At 42.9% G+C, this 16,882-nt stretch overlaps 1 protein-coding gene across 1 annotated transcript in view; it reads right to left on the bottom strand.

Annotated features, from left to right (window-relative positions):
- Nucleotides 1-16,882, bottom strand: part of LOC111954296 (syntaxin-binding protein 5-like) — a 186,017-nt gene continuing 169,135 nt past the window's right edge. The window contains exons 23-29 of the mRNA XM_070435855.1: nucleotides 15,466-15,516; nucleotides 11,419-11,658; nucleotides 4,515-4,887; nucleotides 4,155-4,320; nucleotides 3,940-4,051; nucleotides 3,423-3,643; nucleotides 1-3,251 (exon numbers count right to left, since the gene is read on the bottom strand). Coding sequence (XP_070291956.1) covers nucleotides 3,210-3,251; nucleotides 3,423-3,643; nucleotides 3,940-4,051; nucleotides 4,155-4,320; nucleotides 4,515-4,887; nucleotides 11,419-11,658; nucleotides 15,466-15,516 — 1,205 coding nt within the window. The 3' untranslated portion in view covers nucleotides 1-3,209. The remainder of the gene's footprint in view (nucleotides 3,252-3,422; nucleotides 3,644-3,939; nucleotides 4,052-4,154; nucleotides 4,321-4,514; nucleotides 4,888-11,418; nucleotides 11,659-15,465; nucleotides 15,517-16,882) is intronic.

Here is a 16,882-nt window from a genome sequence, read left to right as displayed (position 1 = left end):
CATTTTTTCCACTTTTATTTTCCGTTGCACAGTAATTTCTATCTACATCATTTCTAAATTGTTTGTGGCAGCAGAGAAAGTCATAAACATCCATGTGAAATTTGCATAAAACTGTACAAGAAAATTGGCTACAATGAGAAAATACTGCAACCTACTGATAACTGTTAAATCCAGGACGGAAATGGCATTATGGCGGACAGACTCCCTCTTGTAAATTAGTATGAATCATACCAGGTAAGAAGAATACCGCATACTGAGTATAGACAAGAAACAACTCACTCAAAGACAAGAAAAAACACATAAAAAAATTGAATAGAAAAATAAAAGAGAGCTAGAAGGGAAGGGCCTCAATCATAGACTAGTTTTTTTTRTTTCCTGAAGTATTCTTTTCACCTTGGAAGATTGAAGCAGGGCTACCTACCGACATCCACACAACAATGCATACTAGAACACAGAGAAGGAGGCCAAACCTGTTAGTTAGTATCACCAACATGAGCCACTTGGAACTGTTACCGGAGTAGAAGGAGAATGCATTAGAAGACAAGCGAGGGAGAGTCGAAGCATGATGTGTGCTGACTCAGACACTGAACATGCGAGGCCGGTCTATGATGGAGCCACATTACACAGAGGTTGCGTCATCCTGCTGATGTAGACATCCTCTAGTTACCGTGGTTACTGACTTGTTTCTTTCTTCTTGGTGATTTCCCACAATTGATTGGATACAGAAAGCTTGGTCATGGAAATCAAGTATTTCAGACAAGAAAGACATTGTTGATCATACAACACAAAAAAAATTTAAAGAACGATGTACAACTAAAAATAGGAAAGGAAAAGACGGCAAAGTTGAACATTAAAGGTAGACTCAGCAATATGACGTGGTTGCAAAAAGTAAATGGCATAGTGGGTCAATTTCCGCAACAACTAAGAGCGTTGAAGCACGATGCTCAACTTCTTCGCTATTTTGGCACCCTGGCTACCACACTGTAACAGTGTGAAGCGAACCCACACACATGCACCTACCTATACTGTGTGATTGTGTGAGAGCAAAATCTTGCATCTCGCTCATCACAATATCTGCGGTGCTGCTTGTGGCAACGTCTACCTTGAAAGATACTGTGCTGGTCAAATGTTGTTTAGAAGTTAGTGAAACTTTTATGAAGGGCACAATGTTGTGAATACAATAGTTGTGTTCGATTCTGAAAACTTGCTACCCTCACTAGTGGCCTCACGGTTGAGTTGCTGTAATCTTACTTCAACCTAACCAGCCATCTCCTATCAGGATGAGTCGAAAAGGTCTTAGAGAAGAAAGAACGTCTTCAGAATGGGACCTAACTCAGTGACCGAGTCAGAATGCACAGTTCCCAAGGCCCTGTATAGACAGACAAGGGCCTATTGTATTTCCATTAGTGAAACACTTGGAATGCCAAGTTGACTAATAGAACAATGAAACGAAAGCTAAAGTAATTCTTTGGCGTTAGAAAAAATATGGCAACTGTCCTTGTGTCAATCACTTTTCAATTGGTCTTAGATTGTCAAACTATTTACCTATTTACAAAAGAATGGTAGAGAGGCCTGGCAGAACATTAAAGTAGATAGATATGAGTGTTTTCACCACTGAAATGAGGACAGAAACAGAGGACAGTTCCGACACACTACACATATAGCAGCGTCTCTTACACTTCAATAAATAAAATGTGAATTAATAGACCACTCACACTGACAAAGTTATTTTACGGAAAAAAGAAAAAAAAATAGTTTCTGTCTTCAAAAACGTATGACTTTGCCTGAATGTACATATATATTCCTGCATATATGAACACACACAAACAGGTTTTCTTCCCATGTGTATATACTGTAGTAATCTCCAAGTTTACGTGCACTTGAGGAGTTCATGTCCATACAGTATTACTCCTGAAAACCAATCCAATAGGTGTGGATACACTACCAGTGTACGGGCCTACTGTAACATTGACAGAATTCACACAGAGTCATTATTAAAGTCAAACTGTAGTAGATGTRAAATGGCATGATGAGGTCAGGGGTGAAGGTAGCATTTACATGTCAAATGAAASACTTCAGGGGAGAGGAGACACTGACAGTCTTCCTTCTAGAGTTCCCGATRTTGCTTCTCGAGTTCTGATGGGTGTGATACCTGATATGACACATTGTTTATGGTGACGTGTACTGATCTGAATGATAAATCTATGCATTTTATATCCATGCCCTCTTTTTGAATCCAGCCCTTTTTATAAGGATCAATTAATGGGAGTTTGACAAAGCCACAAAACATACTGGCAACATGACCAAAACAAAATATATCATAATTCACAACGTTCACGACAACTAAGAACAAATAAAAACAGATTTCAAGTAAAAACAGACATAGCATAAAATAAACGATAAACAAGAGGAAAGAAATTAACACATCTATAAAACAGTTGGGAACAATACGAAAACAGTGAATKCATATGATGAGGAGAGTCTAGTTGGATCAAGGAGAGAGGATCCAGTGTACATTGGAAGGACTTGCTTTTTTTTATCCTGCAACTCTCTGCATAGAGCCGGCTGTCACTATGACAACACATCCCGTGACTTTGAGTAGAGCTTCTTATGCCCACCACCAGTTTCGCTCCACCTGTGAAGTTCTCCTCTTGTTGTTTTGCACTTGACAGTCGGAAGTGAATACAGCGTTGATCATTTATGTAGATTTATGTATATATAATTATGTATATATATATATATATATATATATATTCTTTTTTTCCTCTTTTTCCATTTTGAGATTTTTTTGTAGTTTTTTCTTCATTGTTAATTTTTTTCTCAGTTGTGTCTGTTTTTGTCTTTAGTATACTGGCCCCGGATTGGTTGGAGCAGAGACGACGGCACAGAACATTTTGGCGAATGAGGATCAGGGAACCCCGTAGCTTCAACCAACTGGCAGGCCACAGAGGGGAAAACAAAACAAACAAAAGATAACAATAAAGAGGACACCTTTTTTCTCACTTTGTCCTTCTCTCTAGTCCGTTCCTCATATGAAACCTTATGACTGAGGTAAATACAGTATACAACATTGTGCTAGGGAAGAGTATCCCGCGTGTCCAGCAAAGGAAGGAGAGATGGAAGGAGGTATGGATGGAGAGATGGAGGAGGGGGGGCATGTAGAGTCCGGATGAAGCAGTGTCCCTTTGGCTCTGCTCCCCTCTTTCAGATCAGAACTGGTACCACTTCTTGTCTTTGCACTTCAGCATCATCTATGGAGAGAGGGGAAAATGAAAAACTCGTGTTACAGAAAACTGCCATTTGTCTCCCTCTAGGGGCTATACATGACACTATACAAGCGCCATCTTCTAGGAGTATAGGATGAAGCTGATCTAAGATCAGTTTTATGTTTTGTCTCACAATGTAATGTCTCTCTTTCTTACATCGTGGGCGTGTTTGCCAAAGGAGTCTGCGCTGGCCAGCATGGCGGCCGTCCTCTCGTCCAGCTCGCCCAGTTTCTGCCCTCTCTCGTCCAGCGCTATCCGGGCACGTGCCAGGTCCGCCACCACGCCCGAGGCTGCCCCCTTCATGCCTTCCAGTCCCTGAGGACCCGGGATGTGCTGGGCAAGGCCACGGGATGCTTTACCCGCCTGCGTCTCGCCAACTGGAGGAAAAGGGTAGAAAGAGAGGTGGAGAGMAAAGAGAGAGAGAGAGAGACAGAGAGAGAGGGGAAGGTAGGACGTGTGCGAGGGAGAGTCAGAAAGACAAAGAGAGAGGAAGAGACAGGGAAGAGGGAGATACAATAGGCACAGAAAGGGAGAGACTTGTAACGGATATCAAACTTACACTGAGTATATCATATTAGTGCCTGCTGTGTTGGGGACTTTGGATGTATTACGATGAAGAATAGAGTTTCTGTGTGTACAGTATGTATGTACATTCTGTGTATGTGTCACTCACATAGCTCCTCTCTGTCCAGGGAAGTTGCTCCTCCCCCAAAAAGGCCCTTGAAGAATCCTCGGTTGGGAGCCTCCGGGGTCTCCACTGGTGTGAACAGTTCTCCTAGCATCTCCTGAAACACACACATACACACATAAATGCATGTATATTGATTGTGTGTGTGTGTTAGCGTGCATGCCTGAGTTCTTGTGTGGGTGTATTTGTGTGGTCCTAACCTGCAGGTTCTCGCAGGTCTCCTGGCTGTATGTGATCCTCTGTATCTCAGTGGGGGAGGTGAGGTACATGGCCTGGCCAAGGTTGGTGAAGCAGAAGGTCCGGGCTATCCGCATGTCTGTCAGCGGCAGGTAGTTTACATCAAGCAACGGTCTCAGCCCCGGCAGACTGCAGACAAAGATGGAGACCACGTACAGCACATTGTTACTCAAACACAACATCATTCTACTGGCCGTGTCCAGAAAAGGAACGTTTAATCTAGAAACCTTCAGTCTAACCTTAGCATTCAATAAGCTATTGTAAAATAGACTTTAATGTATGTATCTCTAACCTGTGTCTGTTTGTATGGCTCACTGACTCACCTGAGGGTCATGATGTGTCCGTTAGCACAGAAACAGGCCACACAGTTCCCTATGTTCATCTGGACCACGTCAGCCCTCAGGACGAACGATGTCTCTGTGATGCTGTGTTTGAATATGCAGTTCTGGGAGGGCAGTGCTATGACCTTAGCCTGTTTCTCAGAGCACACCACCGCATACTGGCTCTCCTGCAGCTCCTGGGAGGTGGAGGGCGACACAGAGACCGGGCGGCGTTTACGGGCTTTGTCTCGCTCCTCACTGTCGGCGCCCACGGCGTTGGGCTCGTACCACAGCTCGAAGGCAGGGGGAAGGAAGGTGCCCGTGTTGTCCAGGAAGGCCATCCTCAGGATACTGCCCTTCAGACGCCCCAGGGTACCTGGACAGATAGGGGAATGGAGATGTTAGTGTGTTTAAATTATATCTACGTGTTATCGAAAGTTTGGACACACCTACTCATTAAACGTTTTTTCTTTATCTTTACTATTTTCTACATTGTAGAATAATAGTGAAGACATCAAAACTATGAAAAAACACATATGGAACCATGTAGGAGAAGTATTAAACAAATCAAACTATATTTTATGTTTCAGATTCTTTGCCTTGATGACAGCTTTGCACACTCTTGGCATTCTCTCAACCAGCTTCATGGGGTTGTCACCTGGAATGCATTTCAATTAACAGGTGTGCCTTGCTAAAAGTTAATTTGTGGAATTMATTTCCTACTTCATGCGTTTGAGCCAATCAGTTGTGTTGTGACAAGGTAGGGGTGGTATACAGAAGATAACCCTATTTGGTTAAAGACCAAGTCCATATCATGGTAAAAACAGCTCAAATAAGCAAAGAGAAATGGCAGTCCATCAATATTTAAGACATGAAGGTCAGTCAATACGGAACATTTCAAGAACTTTGAAAGTTTCTTAAAGTGCAGTCGCAAAAACCATCAAGCGCAATGATGAAACTGGCTCTCATGAGGACCTCCACAGGAAAGGAAGACCCAGAGTTACCTCTGCTGCAGAGGATAAGTTCATACCAGTCTCAGAATTGCAGACCAAATAAATGCTTCACAGAGTTCAAGTTACAGACACATCACAACATCAACTGTTCAGAAGAGACTGTGTGAATCAAGCCTTCATGGTCGATTTGCTGCAAAGAAACCACTACTTAAGGACACCAATAATAAGAAGAGACTTAGTTGGGCCAAGAAACACGAGCAATAGACATTAGACCGTGTGATAGAAAAATTACATATTTACCTGATTTGTTGGATATTTAACAATTATTTACGTAACAGTAAGATATTTCTGTCCTGCTAATGCTGTGTTTTATGGTCTCCACTCTAGCACCCTTCAGCTAATCTGGGCATATGGTTTTACTAGAGATAGCAATTGATTGACTTGGTGATAAAACCTACAGCTGGCATTCCAGTGACAGGATGGTGGTTGTAACTGGGATAGAGAGGAGTAGAACAAAGACCTCAATGGTTCTTAGACATCCTGGCATCTGGGAAATGAGGCCAGGGTTGGGGGTTAAGATAATGCCTGGTGCAGATAAAGACAGGATGAGCCCAAAGTGGCTTATGGTGCCCCCAATCTATATGGGTGGTGGGCGTTGAACCAGCTATGACTGAGCAATCGTGGTATGAGGTATATAAGGAACAGCATGGCCTGTAATGGGTAGGCTCTCAGCCTAAGTGTCAGTCAAGACTGTTGGGCTGACYGTTTCATTATTGCAATAAAGAATCAATATTAGATAAAGAAGATTGTGTGAAGAAATTACCAAGTCTCTCTCAGTAATGAATTTCCACGACAACCGGAGGAAATCTGTCCTTTGGTCTGATGAGTCCAAATTTGAGATTTTTGGTTCCAACAGCCGTGTCTTTGTGAGATGCAGAGTAGGTGAACGGAAGATCTCTGCATGTGTGATTCCCACCTTGAAGCATGGAGGAGGAGGTGTGATGGTGTGGGGCTGCTTTGCTGGTGACACTGTCAGTGATTTATTTAGAATTCAAGGCACACTTAACAAGGATGGCTAACATAGCATTCTGCAGCAATACACCATCCCATCTGGTTTGTGCTTAGTGGGACTATCATTTGCTTTTCAACAGGACAATGATCCATCACACCTCCAGTCTGTGTAAGGGCTATTTGACCAAGAAGGAGACTGATGGAGTGCTGCATCAAATGAGCTGGCCTCCACAATCACCCAACCTCAACCCAATTGAGATGGTTTGGGATGAGTGAAGGAGAAGCAGCCAACAAGTGTTTAGCATATGTGGGAACTCATTCAAGACTGTTGGAAAAGCATTCCGGATGAAGCTGGTTGAGAGAATGCCAAGAGTATGCAAAGCTGTCATCAAGGCAAAGCGTGGCTACTTTGAAGAATATCAAATCTCAAATATATTTTTATTTGTTTAACACATTTTTGGTTACTACATGATTCCACATGTGTTATTTCATAGTTTTGATGTCTTTGGCGCCGAAGAGGATGGCTGACGTTTTACATGCCCGTAATATATTTTTGTTATTTAGTTCGTTTTTTTGCTCCTAACCAACTGTGCTATTTTGTTAGTTTGTAACTTATTTTCTAACTTATTTTGTACATAATGTTGCTGCTACCGTCTCTTATGACCGACAATAACTTCTGGACATCAGAACTGGGATTATTCACCACGGACTGGAAGAAGCTTTTTCCTTTAACCTGTTTGGGCTAGGGSGCAGCATTTTCACGTTTGGATGAAAAGCGTCTCCAGAGTAAACTGCCTGCTACTCAGTCCCAGTTGCTAATATATGCATATGATTAGTAGAGTTGGACAGAAAACACTCTGAAGTTTCTAAAACTGTTTGAATGATGTCTGTGAGTATAACAGAACTCATWTGGCAGGCGAAAACCTGAGAAAAATCCAACCAGGAAGTGGGAAATCTGAGGTTTGTAGTTTTTCAACTCTTGGCCTATCAAATACACAGTGTCTATGGGGTCATATTGCACTTCCTAAGCCTTCCACTAGATGTCAAAAGTCTTTAGAACCTTGTTTGATGCTTCTACTGTGAAGTGGGGGCGAATGAGAGGGGATTGAGTAAGGTCTCTCCCAGAGAGCCACGAGCTGACCATGCGTGTTCACGTGAGAGTTAGCTTGAGTTCCATTGCATTTCTGTTGACAAAGGAATTCTCCGGTTGGAACATTATTGAAGATTTATGTTAAAAACATCCTAAAGATTGATTCTATATCTCGTTTGACATGTTTCTACGGACTGTAACGTAACTTTTAGGTTTTTGGATAGAAATATGAACTTGATCGAACAAAACATACATGTATTGTGTAACATATTGTCCCGGGAGTGTCATCTGATGAAGAATATCAAAGGTTAGTGATTCATTTTATCAATATTTCAGCTTTTTGTGACTCCTCTCTTTGGTTGGAAAATCGCTGTATGCTTTCTGTGACTAGTTGCTGACCTAACATAATGATAAGTTCTGCTTTCGCCGAAAAGCCTTTTTGAAATCAGACACTGTGGTTTGATTAACGAGACTTTTATCTTTAAAATAGTGTCTAATACTTGTATGTTTGAGAAATTTGAATTATGAGATTTCWGTTGATTGAATTTGGCGCCCTGCAATTTCATTGGCTGTTGGTGAGGGGTTCCTAGAAAGGTTAATGAGTCCGACGAGAAAGAGATACTGCTCTCCCYGGAACAAGCCCAGATCCACGTCATTTGCGTAAAGAAAAGACGGAGGAAAAGAGGACGGAGATCAGGCTGCCTTTTGAGAATCCGTAGGCGAGTGACTAAATGCCCATTGCCATCAATTCTACTTGCTAACATGCAATCATTGGAAAATAAAATGGATGATCTACGATTACGATTATCCTACCAATGGGACATTAATTAAGAATTGTAATATCCTATGTTTCACCGAGTCGTGGTTGAACGACGACATAAACAATATAGAGCTGGAGAGATTTTCAATGCACCGGCAGAACAGAGAAGCTACATCTGGTAAGATGAGGAGTGGGGGTGTGTGTCATTTTGTCAATAACAGCTGGTGCGCGATGTCTAATATTAAAGACATCTCGAGGTATTGCTCGCCTGAAGTAGAGTACCTTATGATAAGCTGTAGACCACACTATCTACCAAGAGACTTCTCATCTATATTATTCGTAGCTTTCCATTTACCACCAAAGACTGATGCTGGAACTAAGAGCGCACTCAACCAACTCTATAAGGCCATAAACAAGAAAATGCTCACCCAGAAGCGGCTCTCCTAGTGGCCGGGAACTTTAATGCAGGCAAATTTAAATCAGTTTTACCAACTTTTTACCAGCATGTCACATGTGCAACCAGAGGGAAAAAAACTCTAGACTACCTTTAATCTACACACAGAGATGCATACAAAGCTCTCACCCGCCCTTCATCTGGTAAATCCGACCATAATTCCATCCTCCTGATTCCTGCTTACAAGCAAAAACTAAAACAGGAAGTACCAGTGACTCGCTCAATACGGAAGTGGTCAGATGGTGCGGATGCTACGCAACAGGACTGTTTTACTAGTAGACACTGGAATYTGTTCCGGGATTCATCCAATGACATTGAGGAGTATACCACCTCTGTCATCGGCTTCATCAATAAGTTCATCGATGACGTCGTCCCCACAGTGACTGCATATCCCAACCAGAAGCCATGGATTACAGGCAACATCCGCATCGAGCTAAAGGCTAGCCGCTTTTAAGGAGTGGGACACTAATCCGGGCGCCTATAAGAAATCCCGCTATGCCCTCAGACGAACCATCAAACAAGCAAGGCGTCAATACAGGATTAAGATTGAATCCTACTACACCGGCTCTGACGCTCGTCGGATGTGGCTGGGCTTGAAAACTATTACGGACTACAAAGGGAAACCCAGGCGTGAGCTGCCCAGTGACACGAGCCTACCAGATGAGTTAAATGCCTTTTATGCTCGCTTCGAGGCAAGCAACACTGACTGAAGCATGTACGAGAGCACCAGCTGTTCTGGATGACTGTGTGATAATGCTCTCGGTAGCCGATGTGAGCAAGACCTTTAAACAGGTCAACATTCTCAAAGCCGCGGGGCCAGATGGATTACTAGGACGTGTACTCAAAGCATGCACGGACCAACTGGCAAGTGTCTTCACTGACATTTTCAACCTCTTCCTGACTGAGTCTGTAATATTTTTTAAGCAGACCACCATAGTCCCTGTGGCCAAGGAAGCGAAGGTAACCTGCCTACATGAAGTGCTTTGAAAGGCTGGTCATGGCTCACATCAACAGCATCCTCCCGGATACCCTAGACCCACTCCACTGCTCATACCGCCCCAACAGATCACACTCCACACTGTCCTTTCCCACCTGGACAAAAGGAACACCTATGTGAGAATGCTGTTCATTAACTACAGCTCAGCATTCAACACCATAGTGCCCACGAAGCTCATCACTAAGCTAAGGACCCTGGAACTAAACACCTCCCTCTGCAACTGGATCCTGGACTTCCTGACGGGCCGCCCCCCCAGGTGGTAAGAGTAGGCAACAACTTGTCTGCAACGCTGATCCTTAACACTGGGGCCCCCTCAGTGGTGTGTACTTAGTTCTCTCCTGTATTCCCTGTTCACCCACGACTGCGTGGCCAAACATGACTCCAACACCATCATTAAATTTGCTGACGACACAAAAGTAGTAGGCCTGATCACCGACAACGATGAGACGGCCTATAGGGAGGATGTCAGAGAACTGTCAGTGTGGTGCCAGGACAACAACCTCTCTCTCAATGTGAGCAAGACAAAGGAGCTGATCGTGAACTGCAAGAAAAGGCGGGCTGAACAGGCCCCCATTAACATCAATGGGACTGTAGTGGAGCGGGGTGAAAGTTAGAAGGTTTCTTGGTGTCCATATCACCAACGATCTATCATGGTCTAAACACACCAAGACAGTTGTGAAGATGGTACAACAAAACCTTTTCCCCCTCAGGAGACTGAAAAGATTTGGCATAGGTCCCCAGATCCTCATAAAGTTCTACAGCTGCACCACAGAGAGCATCCTGACCGGTTGCATCACCGCCTGGTATGGTAACTGCTCGGCATCTGACCGTAAGGCGCTACAGAGGGTAGTTCGTACGCCCCAATACATCACTGGGGCCAAGCTTCCTGCAATCAAAGACCTATATAATAGGCGGTGTCAGAGGAAAGCCCATAAAATTGTCAGAATCCAGTCACCCAAGTCATAGACTGTTTTCTCTGCTACCTCACGGCGTGCGGTACCGGAGCGCCAAGTCTAGGACAAAAAAGCTCCTTAACAGCTTCTACCCCCAAGCCATAAGACTGCTGAACAATTAATCAAATGGCCACCGTACTATTACATTGACCCCCTGTKCTCCATTTGTACACTGCTGCTACTCGCTGTTTATTATCTATGCATAGTCACTTCACCCCTACCTACATGTGCAAATTACCTCTAACCTGTCCCCCTCACACTGACTCGGTACCAGTACCCGCTGTACATAGCCTCGTTATTGTTATGTTATTGTGTTACTTTTTGTTATATTTTACTTTTGTTTTTTTGGTAAATATTTTCTTAACTGTTCTTGAACTGCACTGTTGATTAACMGGTTGTAAAGTAAGCATTTCACGGTAAGGTCTACACCTGTTGTATTCGGCGTGTGTGACAAATAAAGTTTGATTTGATCTCTACTATTATTCCACAAAGTAGAAAAAATTGTACAAATAAAGAAAAACCCTTGAATGAGTCGGTGTCCAAACTTTTGACTGGTACTGTAGATTATGTGTAGAGCAAGATGTAATGTGTGTACAGAAACAAAGAGTTGTTAGCATGCCTTATGTATTCATTTGCATACTCGCACAATCACAAAAACTCATCCATTTACACATAACCCAGACACCCACCGCTAGGCAAGACGATGACGGGCTGCAGTAGCCTCTGTTCCCCAGCAGGAGGCAAGTTGAGGGCCACAGCCAGCACTGTGCCCAGGGAGGTGCCCACGTACAGGCAGGGTGTGATGGTGCTGTCCCCCTTCCGAGCGAATGTCTCACAGAAGTGGAAGGAGGTGATGGCCTCGCGTGCCTCCTTGTCAATGGAGGTGACGGAGGAGGAGCGTGAACGGCTGAAGGAGTTGTCCCGGTGGTCTAGTGGGTTGGCGCCCCGTGGAGGACATACAGACAGGAGAACAGTAGAGGAGAGGACAGAGAGGTAAAGCACCCGCACACACAGAGAGAGAATACACACAACACACAAACATACAGTACCTAAATACTGTAAACAACAGCTGTATGGTTGTTAGACTGCGGTTGGAATCTGYCAAACAACATTGCGGTTAAAACATTATTGTATCACTGAGCTAAAATAGCAATTACACTCGGGAGAAGCAAACAGCGAGCAGACATTCATTTTAAACAGGTCTAAACACCTTTTGAAATGTAGTAAAATAGCTGTGGATGAGCAGATGTACTGTATCTTTTTAACAGTACAAAAAACTGTGGGGAAAACCTTTTTCCTTATGTGGCAAACTAAGAGTTTGAGGTCCAGATGGGTAACAATTAATATAAAACAACTTTTATCTGTAGGGCAGATGGAACTCATAAAAGTAAGAGTCAGCACATAAAGAACATTTGGCATGTAGGAGAGAGARCCATAGGAAGATGTCACTAAAACTTTACAACCTTGTACTTGTCTTATTTTATTTATCAGTAAAAACAAAACACCCATCATCAACACCTTAAACYAGGTGTTAATTTAATACGCTAATACAGTATTTTTAGTCTCAATAGTTATTTGTGAGTTGATAATGATTAAGTTGATAATAATTAATGYGATGATGAATTAACTAAACTTCATAAACAATGTATAAACACTTAGTTATTGTGTTACAGTGGCTTGCGAAAGTATTCACCCCCCTTGGCATTTTTCCTATTTTGTAGCCTTACAACCTGAAATTAAAATCGATTTTTTTTGGTTACATTTTATTTACACAACATGCCTACCACTTTGAAGATGCAAAATATGTATTATTGTGAAACAAACAAGAAATAACACAAAAAAACAGAAAACTTGAGCGTGCATAACTATTCACCCCCCAAAGTCAAAAATTTGTAGAGKCACKTTTTGRGGCAATTATAGCTGTAAGTCTCTTGGGGTATGTCTCTATAAGCTTGGCACATCTAGCCACTGGGATTTTTGCCCATTCTTCAAGTCAAAACTGCTGCAGCTCCTTCAAGTTGGATGGGTTCCACTGGTGTATAGCAATCTTTAAGTCATACCACAGATTCTCAATTGGATTGAGGTCTGGGCTTTGACTAGGCCATTCAAAGACATTTCAATGTTTCCCCGAAAACCACTCAAGTGTTATTTTAGTAAGGTCATTGTCCTGCTGGAAGGTGAACCTCCGTCCCAGTCTCGAATCTCTGGAAGACTGAAACAGGTTRCCCTCAAGAAMTTCCCCGTATTTAGCGTCATCCATCATTCCTTCAATTCTGACCAGTTTCCCAGTCGAAACTGAAAAACYTCCACACAGCATAATGCTGCCACCACCATGCTTCACTGTGGGGATGGTATTCTCAGGGTGATYAGAGGTGTTGTGTTTGTGCCAGACATAGCGTTTTCCTTGYTGTACTAAAAGCTCCATTTCAGTCTCATCTGACCAGACTACCTTCATCCATATGTTTGGGGAGTCTCCCACATGCCTTTTGGCGAACACCAAACATGTTTGCTTATTTTTCTGGCCACTCTTCCGTAAAGCCCAGCTCTGTGGAGTGTACGGCTTTTAAAGTGGTCCTATGGACAGATACTCCTTCAGGGTTTGCAGCTCCTTCAGGGTTATCTTTAGTCTCTTTGTTGCCTCTCTGATTAATGCCCTTCCTATGGGTCTCTCCCCTACATGCCAAATGTTCTTTATGTGCTGACTCTACTTTAATGCCCTTGCCTAGTCCATGAGTTTTGGTGGGCAGCCCTCTCTTGGCAGGTTTGTTGTGGTGCCATATTCTTTTTTTAATAATTGATTTAACAGTGATGTTCAAAGTTTCACATATTTTTTTATAGTCCAATCCTGATCTGTACTTCTCCACAACTTTGWTCCTGACCTGTTTGGAGAGATCCTTGGTCTTCATGGTGCCACTTGCTTGGTGGTTCCCGTTGTTTATTTTTTATTATTTTTCCTTTATTTAACTAGGCAAGTCAGTTAAGAAGTAATTCTTATTTTCAATGACGGCCTAGGAACAGTGTGTTAACTGCCTTGTTCAGGGGCAGAACGACAGATTTGTACCTTATCAGCTCGGGGATTTGAACTTGCAACCTTTCGTTTACTAGCCCAACCTTTCTGTTACTAACCACTAGGCTACCCTGCCGCCCCTGCTTAATGGTGTTGCAGACTCTGGGGCCTTTCAGAACAGGTGTATATCATGTGACAGATCATGTGACACTTAGATTGCACACAGGTAGACTTTATTTAACTAATTATGTGACTTCTGAACGTAATTGATTCCACCAGATTTATTTTAGGGGCTTCATAGCAAAGGGGGTGAATACATATGCACGCGTCACTTTCCCGTTGTAATTGTTTTTACATTTTTTTATTTTTTATTTATTTTTTTCACTTCACCAATTTGAACWATTTTGTGTATGTCCATTACATGAAATCCAAACAAAAATCAGTTTAAATTACAGGTTGTAATGCAACAAAATAGGAAAAATGCCAAGGGGAATGAATACTTTTGTAAGGCACTGTATATGTCAACACCTCTCAAAAAATGTACTACCCTATAATATCCCTGCATCAGACAGATTTGGCACATTCAAGGTGCTGACCAAATACCCCTCTCTTTCCCATTCAACGGTTTCTACCATTTGGGCGTCCTAGGAAGGAAATTGTGCTTTTTGTTTTGGGTAAACTGTGCAGATAAAACACAATTAAAGGATGTTTTGTTCTGTAGTTGCATCTGTCGGTCACCTATAAGAAAACGTTTTAACTTTAAGAAAATACTAATCACAAAATAAACAAATAGAGGAAGAGATAACTTCCGAACACACACACATACACAGAAAGCTCTATTGTGCAACAGTGTGCTGGTTAGTTTACKGTAGAAGTTGGTAAAATATCCAACCAAAACGTGTTGTAGTAGAACTTCTGTTAAGTTCTCTACAATTTTTTTTGCTGGGCTTCCCGAGTAGCCCAGCGGTCTACTGCAGCGCCACTACAGACCCGGGTTCGATCCCGGGTTYTATCACAACCGGCRGCGATCGGGGGTCCCATAGGGCGGCGTACAATTGGCCCAGCTARGTCCGGGTTAGGGGAGGGTTCAGCCGGGGGGACTCATCGTGGCTCATCATCCTKTAGCGATTCCTTGTGGCAGGCCAGGCGCCTGCACGCTGAACTCGGTAGTCAGGTGAACGGTGTTTCCTCCGACACAATGTGCGGCTGGTTTCTGGCTTAAGTGAGAGGGTGTTAAGAAGCACAGTTTGACAGGTCATGTTTCGGAGGACGCATGACTCGACCTTAGCCTCCCGAGCCAGTTGGGGAGTTTCAGCAATAAAACAAGATTGAAATTGGGGAGAAAAAGGGGGAAAATATATATATAATAATCTGTCCTCTCCACCTCTTATCTCCAGGTTTATCTCAAGAAGTAGCAGAGAGACTGCCAAATGATGATCGTTAGTTAGTTAGTCTGACTGTATTTCTGGGGAAATCCATAGGATGCATTTATCAATTTGGTAGTCGACGGGGCTCTTTGCCAACCCTAGTGCAATATATGTACAATAACATCTTATAGAAAACTACATAAGGTTCTATTCATGGATAGTAGCCTAACTATGGAACTCGTATTATTCCTTTGAGATGCTCATATCGTGAGACCATTTGGACTTGAGGATACAGTGGAGTCCAGTTTTTTGAAAAAAATTATTAAGAAAAGCAAAATTGTAAACACGAAGTTAAGGCTTACCCAAGTCTGGCTTTAGCTCAGTAGGCAAGCTTAATTTCCGTGACATCTTTGCTGGAAAAAAGAGAACATCCCTCTTTACAAACACACCTAAGCTAACACGACAGGCCATGCAAAGCTAGCTAGAAGCTAGGAGTTGGGAACTAGCAGATAGGACTGAGCTGTGGTTGTGCTTATAGCATTACAAGACATACACATTGCTGGMCATTGCTTCATTGTGCTTCATTGGAGGCAAAACTGCTTTAGAATGAAACAGGAAGGAAGCATTGGAGCATCAGAGGAAGACAACCCTGTTGAATCAAAGAGGAATGCTGGAACGGACAAAATAACAACAAGGTAGTAAGCTGTCGTACGTCGCACACGCAGTGCCCTGGAAGAGAGGAATTGTAAGAAGATACACATTCATTAAGAACCCCTCACCACAGGAGCATGCATCGAGGACAGGAAGGAAACAGGAAACAGGAAGTGAGCAGGATGGAAGAAGACAGTGGAAGGACAATACAGTGCAAGCAGAGAAGGTGTATCTCTGGGGAGGCCTAAAAGGCACTGTTAGCTAAGTAGTCAGAACCTCATTCACTTTTGGAGCCTCCAAAATTACAGTCCATTTCTATTCCGTATTAACTAATGTTACAGACACCTTGCAAACAGAATTGCACACAGAATTTGTATTGAAAGCAAAGATAGCACTTCTTAAACGGATCATTTCCCAAAATCWACGAGGTAGAGAAAGATAGCGAAGACAAACCTTGCTGCAAAGTCAACGGTGTCGGACAGACAGAACAGATTGAATGCAAATAGACTGCTGTGATGTCATAACTACAGACAGACAGACAGCCAATCAGGAGCGGGGGTGAAGGTGGAACAATCGTCGAGGCTGATAAGGACATTTGCCACAGGCACATTTCACGACGTGACAATCGTGCTACAAACATGTAGCATGCAATGGTGGTCTAGGCTATGCCGTTATACGTGTGTGTCTGTGTGGGTGTGTGCATGTTATTTGTGTGTTTTCTAAGTCAAACAGTGATTCAGTGCCACTGAGGTGACTATGAAACAGAGACAGAGACAGGTTGTTAGAGGAAAACAGGGGCGGACACCTTATTTTATACGGTGTACTATCCCTGACCAAACTATTCCAGGGTTGAAGTCTTTGGCCACTCTTACCTCCTCTACCCCCACTTCCATTGTAGAATTGCTGATGGTTTAACGCCAACACTTTTGGGAGGAAGTAGATAAACGTGCAGTTAGAAACATCCTGGTACTTTACCATACCGCCTACCAATCACAGTTCCCGAAATGTGTCCATTCGTGGAAGGGCAGTTTTTCTGCTTGTTAACATTGTAACATGTAAACCAATTGGTAGCAGTTTACTTCAATCTTCAGTTTCAACACTATCTGGGTGCATGCAGAATGCTTGTTG

The sequence above is a fragment of the Salvelinus sp. IW2-2015 genome, linkage group LG28, assembly GCF_002910315.2.
Source record: "Salvelinus sp. IW2-2015 linkage group LG28, ASM291031v2, whole genome shotgun sequence".
NCBI lineage: Eukaryota > Metazoa > Chordata > Actinopteri > Salmoniformes > Salmonidae > Salvelinus > Salvelinus sp. IW2-2015.
This window is presented reverse-complemented; position numbering and strand designations above follow the sequence as displayed.